The 15,903-nt window shown below is 37.8% G+C and overlaps 1 protein-coding gene across 1 annotated transcript in view; it reads left to right on the top strand.

Moving 5' to 3' along the window:
• Positions 1-12,488, top strand: part of mib1 (MIB E3 ubiquitin protein ligase 1) — a 52,054-nt gene extending 39,566 nt beyond the window's left edge. The window contains 9 exon segments of the mRNA XM_033982133.2: positions 864-950; positions 1,389-1,547; positions 3,603-3,784; positions 4,436-4,625; positions 6,244-6,322; positions 6,938-7,099; positions 9,092-9,160; positions 9,876-9,976; positions 10,235-12,488. Coding sequence (XP_033838024.1) covers positions 864-950; positions 1,389-1,547; positions 3,603-3,784; positions 4,436-4,625; positions 6,244-6,322; positions 6,938-7,099; positions 9,092-9,160; positions 9,876-9,976; positions 10,235-10,375 — 1,170 coding nt within the window. The 3' untranslated portion in view covers positions 10,376-12,488.
• The last annotated feature ends 3,415 nt before the right edge of the window (positions 12,489-15,903 follow it).

Below are 15,903 nucleotides of genomic sequence, written 5' to 3'. Positions count from 1 at the left end.
TTCAAACATACAGGGCTAATTTTAACACATGTTTAATCACAAGCCTGACAACACAAATGCCATTATTCATGCACTGTGAGATACCCTTCATTATGTGGCCCAACATTGCTGCATCAGCTCCGCTTGCCCTCCTGGATCTTCCTGACTACACACCATTAAGACAAGCTCCTACTGCAGTCCCAGCAGCCAGCGAGCTGTGGACCAGTTGAACTGACTAGAGCTGCTCTTTTTTATTGAATCCATACGGTTCATACGGCCTCCAGGGGCTCTGCTTTACTGCCACTGGCCCGCACATCTCCTCCTGCCGTCATAGGTGTGTGCTCTTTTCCCATTTGAAATTGCAGTTTTTTTGTCCCTCAGGACTGAACCATACTGGAGTTTATGACAAAAGTCACCTGACCAAGCAGGAAGCAGGTTAATTAGGATATGGTGCATTGCTCCAACACATGAGCGTTCCTTTTGGAGGGGTGTGTTAGGACCAGGCCCTGCAATGGACTAGTTCACACTGATGGCTCAGCTTTCTATTCAGAAACTGCACCACACACAAGGTGCACTGCAGATCTGCTGCCAGCGCACCAGTCCGTCAGTTTTATTACTTTGGGATTTCACACACTGCCTGATCACAATGCTTATCTTCCCCTCACATCTCCTCAGCCGAGGTGTTTGCAATTGGAAATGACAATCACATGCAACACTGTTAGCAGGGTGCGTTTAAAGATGCGACTTTGTCAGTCTGTATGAAAAAAGAGGGTGTACTTGCACAGAACCTTTACAGTGTAAAAGCAATTCTTTTACATTGAAAAGTAATTTTTTTTTTCTCATATTTTTCTAAATAGATTTTTTTGTGTGATTCCTCTTCCCAGGGAAACGCCAGCCTGGACATCCAGAACGTTAACCAGCAGACAGCCTTACATCTAGCAGTAGAGCGCCAACACACACAGATTGTTCGGGTAAGATAAGTCTTTTAATTTCAGGAATTTATAAAAACTTCAAGGAAATTACATTTTTCTAATAATGTTTTACTATTTAACACTAATCAAAAATGTATTTCCACATTAGTATTGTTTGTGCCATTCCTGTTCTACAATCTGCACAAATTATATAATGCACCTCATTTGATTCTACAAATATTCCACACTGAGCGTAATATTTCACTTGTGAAAAGCTGATTAACAAATGCTGTGTCTGTAGCGCTGGATTAAGACTGCCACGTTGCCCTCTTGTGGACTCAAGAATAAATGCACCTGATAATTGGCACACTGGAGCTGTTCACTATGGACCAGCACTTGACATTTGTCTTGTGACATTAAATTACATTGTTTTATGGAGTATTAAGTTGTAGAACAGTTATCCATCAAGTGTCTCTTCATCATGTGTTGTTTTTGCAGCTGCTTGTGCGAGCAGAGGCTAAACTTGACGTTCAGGACAAGGACGGAGACACGCCCCTCCATGAAGCACTGCGTCACCACACACTGTCCCAACTGCGACAACTTCAAGACATGCAGGACGTCAGCAAAGTGGAGCCCTGGGAACCATCCAAGAACACTGTACTTATGCATCATTTATACAGCGCACTATTAACGCCACAGAACAGTAAATTGGGCCAGGAGTTAGCGGCCAATAGCTACCGAACACTGATTTTACTGGAATATACTTAAGCATTTAAATAACTCATACTGCACATTCACCATTTACTGGGATTTAACATAGATTAATAATAGAAAGAATAATGATTGATAGATTTGAGCTAGGTTTTTCTAATCCTGGTTATGTTTGTGGACATTGTATAAAACACAGGTATTACCATTTACCTTGCAGGGCATAAACTTTTTTTTTTTTTTTAATACGTTTATGCCTTACAATATAATTAGAGGATACTTATGAATTCCCCCTTTAACCTATTCTACTGCAGGTTTATTTAAATGTTTATCTTTTATGTGTAGCTAGTAAGAAATGAATTAATGTATTTATTATAGAAAAAATTTACTCAATATTGTAATTTACAAACAATGAGGATTTATTTTCCCCCTCCTAATACTGTATTATTTAATAATTAATTGATTTCCTCGTTGATATACAAGATGTTTACAGATCCTTATAGCTATCCTAAAATTGTCTCATTGGTCTCATTATAATGAATGCCCTTCCTTCTTAAGATGTCCACAGTCAGCTTTGAGTTCAGCTGCTACTTAGTCCCCTGTCGTCTGCATCAGTGGTCACCCTGTATCTGCGAAGCCCATCACAGTGACAGTTACCTGACACTAACACTGAGCACTCAACCAGGCTTAAGCCTTCTCATAACTGCTCTGAATGAATACATCTTTGGGGCCAATGGGATCCTGTCAAACCCTGCGGCATTTACGCTAAAAACATCACTTCTAGTTGATCTGCCATCTACTGCATGATCCCTATAACTGTCTTTTTACTTCTCCGTATCCTGTCTCGTTCCCTATTGCAGTAGTGTAACAGACTAGACAGCGGGTCTAATTGAGATACGTGTAGCTGGGTCACTCTCCCATAGCCCACTCTCTCCCTCCAGAAATGAGAATTGAATTAGCCGGCCCGGTGGCTCCATCAGACGAGATGTAAAAGCTACTGGTAGAAGACAATCAGACAAGGGAAGCCCAAATTGCTAGACCAAGAGAGAGGCTTTGAATCAGGCCAGACAAGTGCGAGCTTCCAAGGTGGTACAGTTAATAGGGTTGGGCTGGGTGGGCATCACAGTATTGCACTACCATTTGAAAGCACCTCCTTGATTGCCTGCGACCTCTTCTTTAATAGGATAATCAGAAAACCCATCTGGACTACACAAAAGCCCACAAAAGACCCATGTAGTATTGTTGTGGGAAATGGAGGCAAGAATTACAGTTATGTGCACACGTTAAAGTGAGGTGTAAAGAATGGTGTTAAAAAAAATTACACTTTTGTACTTGCCAATTTTAGTTGAGTTGTTAAGATTATTATTTACATCCAGGATTTGGAAGCAGTGATGAGAAATTTAATGATGCTATTGAATTGCTAGATGTACAATTGTGATATTAATGATGCAATAGAAACAGTATTTACCCCAGAGCTAGAAGTGTCTTATTCTGGGAAGGGCTGCAGTGATTAATCAGACTAATTGAGATTTGAGACTAATTAGCTATGAAAATAATTATTTTTAATATACACGTTTTCTGGACTATATAGACTCTAAAACATATGCCAAAATAACAAAGACAACATGAAACATTTGTGATTTTCATATATTTTTTAAATCTCAATCAGCATAAATAGTACAATAGAAATAATCCTTTGACTAGTGGTCTAATCAAAAGCATAATCACTGAGTAGTCTGCTATCTCCAATGGAACAAAAGGGTAACTCTTATTTCTGTTCTTTATTTTTCTTATTCTTTCTGTTCTTGGTGTTCTTGTTTTTCTTCATGCCATTTTGTATACACCTCTATTTACAATACCCCATCCTTTGTTCCTAGCCGTTCCTAGCCGTTCCCATAAAGCTGTCTTAGACTTTTGCACAGTATTGTATTTTGTAGCGGGTTCACCTTGAAAACATCCCCAAACTGATGTCCCTCTCTGTGCTGTGTGTCTTGTCCCGTGCAGTTAATCATGGGCTTGGGGACCCAGGGGGCGGAGAAGAAGAGCGCAGCATCCATCGCCTGTTTCCTGGCAGCCAACGGAGCAGACCTGACCATTCGTAACAAAAAGGGCCAGTCCCCTCTAGACCTCTGTCCAGATCCAAGCCTCTGCAAAGCTCTGGCCAAATGCCACAAGGAGAAGAGCAGGTGAGGAGTGTGCTGTACTCGTGGTGATGGTTAAGTGGTCCAAATGTAATACATGTGAAATGACTTGTCCACAGGAAGATGCCAAGGTTAAAAAGTTGTTCTATTAATGGCAAGATGCTTTTTATTGTCCATATAAGGAGAAATATTGAAGCTAAAATCTGCTAAATGCTGCTGGTTAAATAGAGTTTTAACTAGGCATTTAAATTAAAGTAGTATATTTATGCATAATGTACTAATTTGTAATATTTCTTACCACAGGTCTTTCTTAAGTTTAAAATGAATATTTTCAATTTAAGAACATTATCTCCACTGGCTTATACTCAAGTGTCCTCCAAAGCAGTTTCAGAATCATACTGGATAGGTAAATTAGCGAGGCATAAATCACATTGGATATTACATTTTTTTCTCATTCTTCTTCTACCATGAACGTGATTTGAATGTATAAAAAGAGTTTAGATCCTTACAGATATGCTAACAAGACTTAAAAAAAACAACAAAGATGGCACAGGTTGGGAATAACGTCTGTTGATTGTGTTCTGTACATCTGTATTGATTTCCTTTACTTTGCTCAAATGGTCCATCCACCCCTTTACCTTTTACGTGTTATTTTAAACTCTTGTCTTCCTGTCTCTCCCTCCTCCCTGTGTGCAGCAGTCAGGTGGGCACACGCAGCCCCTCTCTCAACAGTAACATGGAGAGTTTGGAGGAGTGCATGGTGTGTTCAGACATGAAGAGGGACACTCTGTTTGGGCCGTGTGGGCACATTGCCACCTGCTCACTCTGCTCCCCACGGGTCAAGAAGTGTCTCATCTGTAAGGAGCAGGTCCAGTCCAGAACCAAGGTACTACCATGTGTTTTGGAAAGCCATCAATTATACTTTATTGTTCCAGAGGGGATATTTGGTGCATTTCGATGCAGGAACCATGGATAGGAGTCACATGACAGGTGGTGATGTTTGAGATAATGTTCTACACATTATACAGAAACAATACTGTAAGCTGCAAATTACTGTTGGAACCATTAAATTCATATTAAATAAACCAGACATGCAAAAAGGGACATTATGGAACATTTAGGTGCTCATGGAATTGCAGTGTGTTGAAATACAGAATGGCATACAACAATCTCTGTGGAGATAGGTAAGAGACTCAAAACAACCAAACATTTAGAGAAAAGTAGTGTTCCTATGCCGAGTACCTCAACACATGAGACTTTCATGCTGTTACAAACAGACCCAGTTTACTACACATATTATTGAAGTAAGTTGGAAAAAAATAAAAGTTTGCGACTAAACAAAGGGGAGATTAATGAGGCAGGGGAAAGCATGCTGTGTTTTATCTTGGTAACACGGCAGACCAATAAACTCCTATTACAGCCACACTTCTGCTAAAGAGGAGAGTGGAATCTGTAAACTAGTAAATGATGACATAGTAAATACACAAGACACCCACTGGAATAAATGAGTAGTTCATTTTTTACCCATTCAAACACTGTTTTGTTGTAATGTTTATAGTATGGGGAGTTGCGATTACTATACTATCAAATTTACCAAATATTTCTGTCTGTAATTTATTTAGTACTAACTATCAAGATGTGGTTTAATTCAAAAGAAGTATAGTTCATATAGAATTCCAAATTTGAATGGCCATGATTACTAAAAAGACTTATTCTGCTTGTGTCTGCTTTACCATTGCAATCTACACCGGTGAATCATTATGTTATGATGTACACATTTTAAATCGCAGTATTCATCTAAAATGACTTAATAAAAGAAACATGTCCACTGACTTCGGTGTTAGAAACTGCGGTGCCGGAGCTGGCATCGCTGTAAATGTTATCACAACAAAGACCTGTAAAGTTTTTCGGCCCCTATGGATAGGAAGTAATTACAGACCAGTGGGCGTATGCGATGGTGGTGAAAACGGGAATTGATCAATAATTTGGAGTCTTGAAAATAAGTAATTAAAGATTACTCAAACATGCATGAATCACTCTAAATACAACTTTGAGAGGGTAAGCAAGAAGGGGTAACGACTATAATATGGTTAAAAGCTCTAAGAGGTCTGCTTTAGTAAAAGACAAGAGGCAATTCTACAATATTGGGCTTATCAAACAAAAATCTGTATCTAGAAACTAATCAATACTGACACTATTATGGAAATTGAATTGAATAAAAAGCTCTTGTGTTGTGCTGAAAACGACATCCTATTGTATAAAAAGGAACATTTTCAATCATTATGGTATAGATACAGCTATCGACTATCAGGCCATTTCTTTACTATCAAAATCAAGTTTGAAATATTAGTATCGTGACAGCGCTACAGTTGATAAGTAAGGACACAGTAGAAAGATATATCCTGCAGTAGACTATGCATTTTCATAATACGTTTTCCACATATTTGTGGCTCTTTTACTATGTTGCCTGTTTGTCATTTGTTTATATTAAATTCTCTTTGCAGATCGAGGAGTGTGTGGTCTGCTCTGACAAAAAGGCAGCAGTGTTGTTCCAGCCCTGTGGTCACATGTGCGCTTGTGAGAGTGAGTACATTTTCAGTTTTGTTTCAGTAAGATTTTTTATTTTTATTTTTTATGATTTGATATGAGTTATATAATGTTTTATATAGGTTTGTATTATTCATGGGTTTTAGTCACATTCTTTTTCATTTTGAAGACAACACAAAAAAATAGCCCTTCAAAGTCTGAACTCTGCTCCAAACCGCATACTATTACTGACAGATGTCTGTCGACCTCTGAGCTAAAATGACTCAAGACTATCATTGACAATTTTAAGCAATTGTATCGCAATCATATCAAAATTGATACTGCAATAGTTATAATTAGTAAATCACAATGGATGAAAATACTGCTGCAAATAAAACCTGTTTTTTCTGTATTTCAGATCACTACCAGCATGTTCTGAAGTGTGTTCAGTTCTTCTATTAGTTTAGCAGTTCTGATTTCATTCTTTTCACATGTTAATGTTCCTATACATATAGAAAATGTGCTCTTGGAACAGAATCCTGTTGATAAAATATAAATATAATTGCAGAGCTTGTTAGAATAAGCAGATACAGGTATTTTACCGCAATTGTTCAGCCCTTTTATTTATTTCCACTTCTCTAACCCATAATCCCTTGCTCTGTACTCCTCCAGACTGTGCCAGCCTCATGAAGAAGTGCGTACAGTGCCGGGCTGTGGTGGAACGCCGCACTCCGTTCGTTCTGTGCTGTGGAGGGAAAGGTATGGAGGATGATGCCGCTCATGATGATGATGATGATGATGATGATGATGATGATGATGATGATGATGACCTTAGTGAGTGAATCTTCCACACGTTTTTGCTTTAATTTACTTTTGCTTTCACCTTTTCTCCCATCCTTTCCGTTGCACCTGCACTTTATTGTCTTGCGTTGCACATTGCATTGTTTATGTTGTTTGCCGTGTAACATCACAAGTTTCTACAAAGTTGAAACTTGTTTGCAGCTGGATTTTGCATGCTTCATTTAGACTAATCATTTCTCAAAAGCTAGAAGCCATTTTGAGATGACTTTGCCACCCACGTTGAATATTACAATGTCATATGCTACACACATGTTTTATTCATTACAGCTCCTCCTTTGAATTAACATAACACAATTGCATAGATTTAATTACACAGGCCACCCTATAGATGCATAATAAAACCAAAATGCTGCGTCACAGTAGTTATCAAAGGTTCAGAGCATAGACAAAAAAACATTATAGATCACATTTGAGTATTGATAAAAGTTTTATTTAATTTTATGTTCCCATGACATCTTGGAGTGAGTGAGCTCATGTACTGTGGATTTTTACAGTCAATCTTACTTTTTTTTTTACATTCCATTTGTGGAATAAATGTGTTTAGTTTTGCCGGGTTGCACAATATTTTCAAAATAATGAAGCGGATGATTATCGATGCAACTATTTCCTTTTTAAATAATGTTATTTATTTTTGCCTGTATTTCATTAGCAATTTGACTGCAGGAATTATAGATAGAATTTATAAACAACTCAGTAAATGGTCAGTATAGAGACTTGAAAATTACTTGACATCTAACCTAATTTCTTTTAATATTTAACAATTCTACTTGAGAGAGATTAATTTCGGTCTTCCAATATTATTTCCAAATAAGGGTTCTTTTTAGCAGGCCAGTATCTCAGGGTATGTGTAAACAGCACACTGGTCTGTTTAAAAAGCCTTTATTTGGAAATGTTATCATTCTGTCTACTTAAAGGGCAGTTTTCAATTTTAAACCTTAATTGTTGCCCAGTCAGTGGCCAGTTTAGCTCAGTAGGTAGAAAGCCTCATTATCCTTCCAAGGTGATCATAGAAGCCACTAGGGGTCAGTATTAAAACAAATGATGACTTGCCAAAAGGTTGCTGCTACAGTATAGCATGCTCTGGAGGGACAGGTGTTATAATCTTGGTTAGAAAAGATTTTGGTTAAAGTTAGGGTTAGGAAAATGGTTAAAGTTTGTTCATAAAGTTACAGTAAGTGAGTTAGCAATAACATAAAAAAAAAAAATTGTCACCTTCTAGCCTTATCTTCGATTGTAAAATAAAACCAGTAAAAGATCAAACGGTTTAGGCCAGTTTATAGCAACCGAAGGTTTACCTCGACAACCAAAGCTAGGTAATTTCTTACATCTTTCTGAAGTGGAGCCTGTAGTACTAACCCTAACAAAAATTGCTATGCTGTACTGTAAGGCTGTAGTTGGCTAAAGAAATTCTTGGTCAACTAAAGACATGCTCTAAACATCAATTAATTGGCTAAAAGGGGCGCAGCATTAAATAAAATATTTATTGTTACTTCAAAAACAACTTTAATAGTATCTGTGGTCCATATAAATCCTTATAATCCTAATAAAATCAGCTACAAAATGATTTGGTCCGTTAAGACACCATCATCCAATTAATCCACTAATTCCATCTCCTAGTTTTGATATTGTGCAGCCCGTCTTTATTTTAAGTTCTCTGTTTTTGTTCCATTACAGTACAAGACACAGACTAAACACACTTAACTGTCATGCGGGGGCAGCATCAATGGCATTTCTAAGTGACATTCACATTTAACCCAACCCTGCTCACTTTGATAACAGTCTTATACTTTTCTTGTCTCTGCATAGTCTCCCTTGCCTCTGTCCCTTAACACTGCTTCACTTTGATACTAAATTCTCCCCTTCTGTCCCTGATCCTCCCTCTCGAGGCTTCTGGGAGTAGCTTTAGGCCAAATGTTGAGTGAGGATAACTCCTTCTATAACAATGTGACTGGTTATTCTCAGCAGGGAGCTCTAACAGTATGGCGGGGGGGTCCCAGGATCTTCTCCAGCCCAACAATCTGGCTCTAAGTTGGTGTAAGTATCCTCCATGAACAAGTTACCCTCCCTTTTGATAACAGAGCTCCCCGCAGTGCTGCCCAGGCCCCAACCCGTAATACTAAAATCATAATTGTCATATAGCATTGCACGCACACATTTAGGATAATATAAAAATATCTTGCATCTAAATCAACCTTTTTAATTACTTTTAAACTTAAATTCCAAGTTATTTTTGCTTTTACACCATTATAAGCATATGTACTTTGTTTGCTTACTATTGTTTCTGCTATAGCTATGTCTGTCTTGTACAATAAAATTCAGGCCTTGTTAAAAATCATAGGACAATATATATTTTGTTTGAAGAAGACATATTGGCTTAATCTACCATGTTATAGTGGTTTTCCCTCATCTTTAGCTGTATTTTGATTGATTCATTCATGTTTGGGTAATCCTGTATTTTACTGCATTATTGAGTCTTGAGTGCACAATTTTGTAGTATACAATGAACAAAAATATGTTAGTTTATTACTGTGTACCAGGAAAAAGCTTAGAAACACAGCATTTTAGGATTAAATTAATGTAGAAAATGAACCTCAAATGTACAAATTAAACTTAAGGAGTAAACTGGGTCCAGACCAGCTAAGAGTCACTGCTGCAGTTCTGTGGGCTGAATTTTATTGTCCATTTTTATTAGGGTATAAAGTCTTAAATGACCACTGTTTCTGACTTGGCCACTGTGTGTTGTCCTCAGCGAGTGGAAACATCCCAGCTCTGCAGAGGGACAAAGACAACACTAACGTCAATGCAGATGTTCAGAAGCTCCAACAGCAGCTGCAGGACATCAAGGAACAGGTAAACAACATATTCATATTCTCAATTTAAAGGTGCTCCATGTAACTTTTCTGTTGGGGAGTTGGTCACTTGATTTTGTCCATGGAGGGCGGCACATGCGGGGGATCTGGGTGTCTTCTGTATTTTGCATTTTGGCATTCGAAAAGGTAAAACAAAAGCACGTTGTAGAGCATGAAGGCCATACAATAAAGTTAATTAGCTAGCTGGTTTCTAGTTCAACAGAAGTTTATCCCTTCTTTTCTCTCCCTCTTTCTGCAGACCATGTGCCCAGTGTGTCTGGACCGACTCAAAAACATGATCTTTATGTGTGGCCACGGCACCTGCCAGCTGTGTGGAGACCGCATGAGCGAGTGTCCCATCTGCCGCAAGGCGATCGAGCGTCGCATCCTCCTCTACTGAGCCCTGCCCACCATGGACTCCGCCCATATGAGACCCCTGTCCACTTGTGACCCCCGAGACCCCTGTCCACGAGAACTGAGCACACCCAGAAACTTGTACACCAGCCAGACCTAACGCTTGTCCATTCTCTATCTGAAGATCTCCATGGTCTTATATTCACTGCTCTTAAAAAGTGACTGATGGATTCCTGTTACAAATCTACAAATGGACTCTTATCATGGAGTACCAGTTCACTTTTGTGTTTTAACTGTGGTGGTCTATACACTTGAACATGTCAGAAGTGTAAAGCTGGAGAGGTCCATGTACCTTTTTCCTTATGCATTTGTTGCAGTGAAGCCAACTGCAGTTTAAGTGGTATTTTTAAATCCAGCTGAAAATGTATTAATATCTAACTTGACAGCGGCCGGTATTACCATTCTTGTTAAATAATTCACATTGTCTTGCTTGGTACTGAGACTGTAAACCTCAAGCATAACATTACAGGCACCAGCTAATGATAATGCCCCCTATTCTAGATACTGTGTTGATGTAGATATAGGGATGGGCCATATTGAAAATGAATATCTTGATATTTTTATTGAATATCCCAATGACAATATTCAGCTGATGTTGTGTAAATCCAACAACGATGTGCTAAAATATGTCTTTAAATGTATTAGTCGAGATTTAAGTGTCAGACAAATTTGAACTGACTGAAAAATGCCCATAAAGTGCAGGAATGTCACTTTCTTTGAGTATATTTTAAAATAAAAAATCTAAAAAAATAAATAAATAAAAAATCCAAAGGTGAACTCTGCCCTATAAATGTAATAGTTTACAGAACCAGTACACAATTTTATTTTAGTTATAGTATCAATTTACTATCTGTTGTTGTTGTTTGTTTTTTAACAGCCCTAAAATAGTCTGTCATTGGGATCATTTAAAAATAAGCAACACGATCTCATTTGTCAGTATCACCGTAAAAGAAGATTGTTTTTCACTTCTTCAGTTGTCACTCAGTGGTCGTAATGTTATGCTTGATCTTAAAACCGCTTGGTCAGTAAATAATCCTGTTTTTGCTGACTTCTACTCGTGATAACATACTCTAGTCTGCAGCCACTTGCACCACGCCTTGTACTTTGTTTACCGAGCCGTACCAGTCACCATTGACCGCCATGTTGCAAGAGCTCCTTGGACTTCACTCCACCAATGCTCAATACAAATCACCCAACCACTGTTGTAAAACCACATTATGCAAACATTACACTGAAAAGTATCCCGTCAACTTTACTCAGACTTTGTGGTATTGTCCTGCTAAAAGAGTGTACAATTTGATTCACTATGATTACTTCAGTGCCATCTGCTTCCAAAAAATGTTAAAATAGCTTGTGTGGAGATAACGTATTCATCACTTATTATTTAATTGTTTAAATCAAACTTTATCGAGCTAGAGAGTACAATCTATTAGTAAACAAAGACAGAGGTATAGTATAAATTATTTCTTGCTGCCCAAGAATAGGATTTATAGATTCACTGCCTTCCTCAAAACTGTATGTAGCCTCAAATTTTACATCCTGCTTTAATAAATTCTATGTTTTGTTTGTAATTTTATGATCATTTGTTTTTGCTTTTCTATTGTGTTGCAATAGCTTTCTAGCAATCATCTGTAGAAACTTTTACTAAAAAAAAATACTGTAGGTCTTATTTGTGAAAAGAAAAGATTTTGTTAAGGTATTATGTATCTTCTGCTTGTTTTGGAAGGAAAGCTAATGGTTTTTAAAGAATTGCCTTACCTCTTTTAAAATGGATGTCGCCCACGTGGGGACTAGAGTGACCGGATATTATGACTGCTAACATTTTTTTTCTCTTATGGACTGAAAGAAAAACTGTTTTATTGATAACACATAAGCTAGAAGCACTAATTGGCTTTAAGTAGTGTTGTCTTGTTATGGTTGTTTAAAAGAAAGCCTATTTTGTACTTTATTTTCGAAACTTGTAACTTTGTCCTGTCGCAAATGTATTCATAGTATTTTCTTTGGCATGAATGTGGACATATGCAGTGCAAACGGTCAGATCTGTATGGCTCAAAAGTGCTTTTAAACAAGCATATGGCAAAAATAAAGCTATAAATGAACCATGCAAATCAAAGAACTGTTATTTTTCCAACTCTTTCAGATTGTTAATTAGCCTGGTGCTTGTTTGGTTTTTCCAGTGGAGCTGAGATGTAGTTAGCCTCGTATAAGCAGAAAATTAGCATCTTGTTTCTTTTCCCCTGCTGGGCGGCGGCTGCCTCTCAGTGGGGACAGAGAGCAGAGGAGGGACTGTAATGTAATTGAAAATGCGAACACCTAGTAATGAGTCAGCGCCAGAGTGAGAGGGCGCTATGCTAATTACAAAGAGAGGCTATAGGGGAGAGAAAGAAGATTCTGCAGATGCTTTTGGCTCAGAATGTTGCCTTATGATATTTTTTTAATGCTCTGTGAACAGAATATTTATATATATATATATATATATATATATATATATATATATATATATATGCACACACACACGCAAATTAATTTCAACTTTGAAATTTCAATTTGTTCCTCCATTTATGTTATGTCTTGAATAGATCAATTATTTTGATACATCACTAGATTTGTCTACATTTACACAAATATGCAGTTTGGTTATGTGACTTTCACAGTAATAATTTGTTATTTTTGTACACTTGTAGTTGTTACCTCTGTACTCTGGATCTAGGATTTATTACACATATAGTACGTGTTCCCTTAAATGCCAATAGCACTAATTCCCAACTTTTTGGTCTATCCCATTTAAGTATCCCCTAAACCTTCTTTCACACTCAAGAGTACACATAAACATGGGTGGTTGACAAATAAATCACTTTACTTTAGTAGTACTATTATGTTATGTCCTAAATAATACTATTACAGTATATGTCCCAAATCCTCCAAAACATCGAATGCTAATCAGCTTCATCATTTTTAAATCTGAAAACCATTCCTTATACCCCCTGGTCTATAGTATAAATTTGCAATGACAATATTCAAAGTCAAGTTGCTGCACTTGTTTGTTTTTTCAAGTGACACAATAATGAGAAAATCAAAGTTAATCATAATTTCTGTGTAGTCCCATGCAGAGTACACCAAATACACCCCTATAAACATGACAAAGCCCGTACGACATCATTTGAACTCTCCCAGCCCTTATCCCTCCTCTTCAGTTGCCCTGCTCCTTGAAATCCTGTGTATAAGGTTTTGGTTGTAGAGCTGCTCTTGGCTGATAAAGTGATGTATTCTCTCCAGTGAGCAGCGTGACAGCGGGACATCTCCACAGCACCACCGAATTATAACCAAGGGCCATTTGTGTTCAAGCTCATTGACTAGTCCATTCATAACGTGGACTTGGATCTTAGGGTTGGTCTCGCTCGTCCATCATGTTGTCAGCTCTCTCCCTTTCTCTCTCCCTCTCGTTCTCTCTCTCTCAGTGAACAGAGGAGGAGAGACTGACACCTTTTATACCCTCTGAGGTCTAAAGGAATGGCAACACAACACCGCTGTAAAATCCACAATGCTTTGTCTTTTTATACTCAACACAACAACCTTGATATGAACCTTAATCATTTCCTAATGTTGGCTATTCAGAACTTGTACCAAACTATTTTCGCATAAGAAACGTTTTTCACTGTTAATGAAAGGCATTTTTGAATAGAAAATGAGTAAAAATGAAAGCATTGTTGCCAGTAAATGTTGAATTATTTGACTGACAGAAGTGTGGAACCAACATAATAGTGGTTTAAATAATTATTTCTGGCAAGCTTAAATTTGAATAACAAAAACATAAATAAACACATGACGTTTTTAATGCACAATATTAATGAATAGAATTTGTGTAGATATTGACAAAAGTGTAATTTTTTTCATGTTGAGGTAATCGTTTTATCTTAATTCTTTCCTCAGTGGGAGCCTTGCAGTAGAGTTCATGTCAGGTACCATGTCTTTGTCCTTGCCTCTGTTCCCGCTTCTGTCCCCGTCTTTGCCCCTGTCTTTACCCCTGCCCTGTTACAGACAGTGGTCCTGCTGCAGAGGTGCCGGAGACAAGGCCCTATCTCCAACCTGTCCCTCCTCAAGCTCCAGGAGGTCATCTAATCCACGGGACATCCCACAGAGAGAGGGGTGACGTGTGCCTCCCCTGCAGACCCCTGTCCCCCTCTGTCCTACAGGCTTCACCGAGCAGCAGATAGGACGATCCCAGACCCCCCACAGTGCTGAGAAAACACAGGGACTGTCCTACGAGCCTCCACAAACATCATTGTAAAAGGTCAGTGGTGCCATAGCCCTGAACTGCCATGTCTCTATTGTGGGACAAATGTGGGTTTTATTATCTTGCTAAAGTTTTAAATATACCAAAATGAGAAGCTATATGTCCATTCATTTATTATTTCTCAGAGATGCAGGTTTCAAAGTTTATCACAAGAGGGCAGTGTATCCAACAACTCCAGTCTAGTCATTGCATCACCTGGGAAATTGGCATGTATTTTATTCATCAGAATTAGTGTAGTTTTTCCACTCAAAAAAATTCCCTTATTATATTTTTGTTAAATATATGTGGGTATTATTGTCACGAATAAGGTTCAGTTACCGACAAGTCACAGTTTTACAAAAAAATGTGATTTATTGATTATTAGATTTTATAAAATGCAAATTGGTTAACAAAAGTAATGGTAATTTATAGCAGATCATTTTATAACATTTTTTTTTGTATGCAGCTATAGCAGAATTATTTTTTTTATTTTTTTTATTTATACTTTCTAATTTTCTGTTTGATAATTCCCCCACTTTTTCATTTTATCAAAAACTATCCTTGTACTTTTGAAGAAACATTACTTTTACTTGAGCACGTACTTCCCCTCTCCCGTGTCTGATTTGCTTGCATTTATTTTTGCCTTGTTGGAAGCATTGATGTCTTCCTGTCTGAAGGTCTGTTCTGTCCTTCCTTCTTTCTCAAGTCATCCGGTTCAGAATATCGAATTTATTGTCTTTGTTTATGACGAGCCTGACCAAAGTGCACTGAGCATGTTTGGACACACTGCTCTAGAAGAAGGAGGGAGGGGCAGCTTTCAACTACCAACTCTCTGTAACATGCTACAGTCAATATTATAAGACATGCATAAACTACTGAAATTACTATATATTTTACAATTATTTCTTAGAGGTACACTATGTAACTTTTCTGGTGGGGTTGTCTGACACGATGAAGATGTTATTGCTTTGCCTGGAATGGTCCACAGTATTAGAATTCATTCAACAGCAGATGCTTTATTGCTAAACAGATACCTTGAAAAACACGCCATCTTGCTGTAAGTGTGATTGCCTCTCCGCAGATATGGCCTGTAACTTGTTCTGGTAATGCCACCTGCTTTTCATTACACTAGATTTGTTGAATGTAACACTGTGGAACATCAGGCAAAGTAATAGCTTTAGCTTATTCAAAAGGATAACAGTTTTTAAATGATGCAGATTTAGTGTTTTTGCTTAGCAGTG

This window comes from Periophthalmus magnuspinnatus, chromosome 17, assembly GCF_009829125.3.
Source record: "Periophthalmus magnuspinnatus isolate fPerMag1 chromosome 17, fPerMag1.2.pri, whole genome shotgun sequence".
In the NCBI taxonomy this organism is placed as follows: Eukaryota; Metazoa; Chordata; class Actinopteri; order Gobiiformes; family Gobiidae; genus Periophthalmus; species Periophthalmus magnuspinnatus.
Note: the sequence above shows the minus strand (reverse complement) of the source record. Positions and strands in the feature narration are given on the sequence as shown.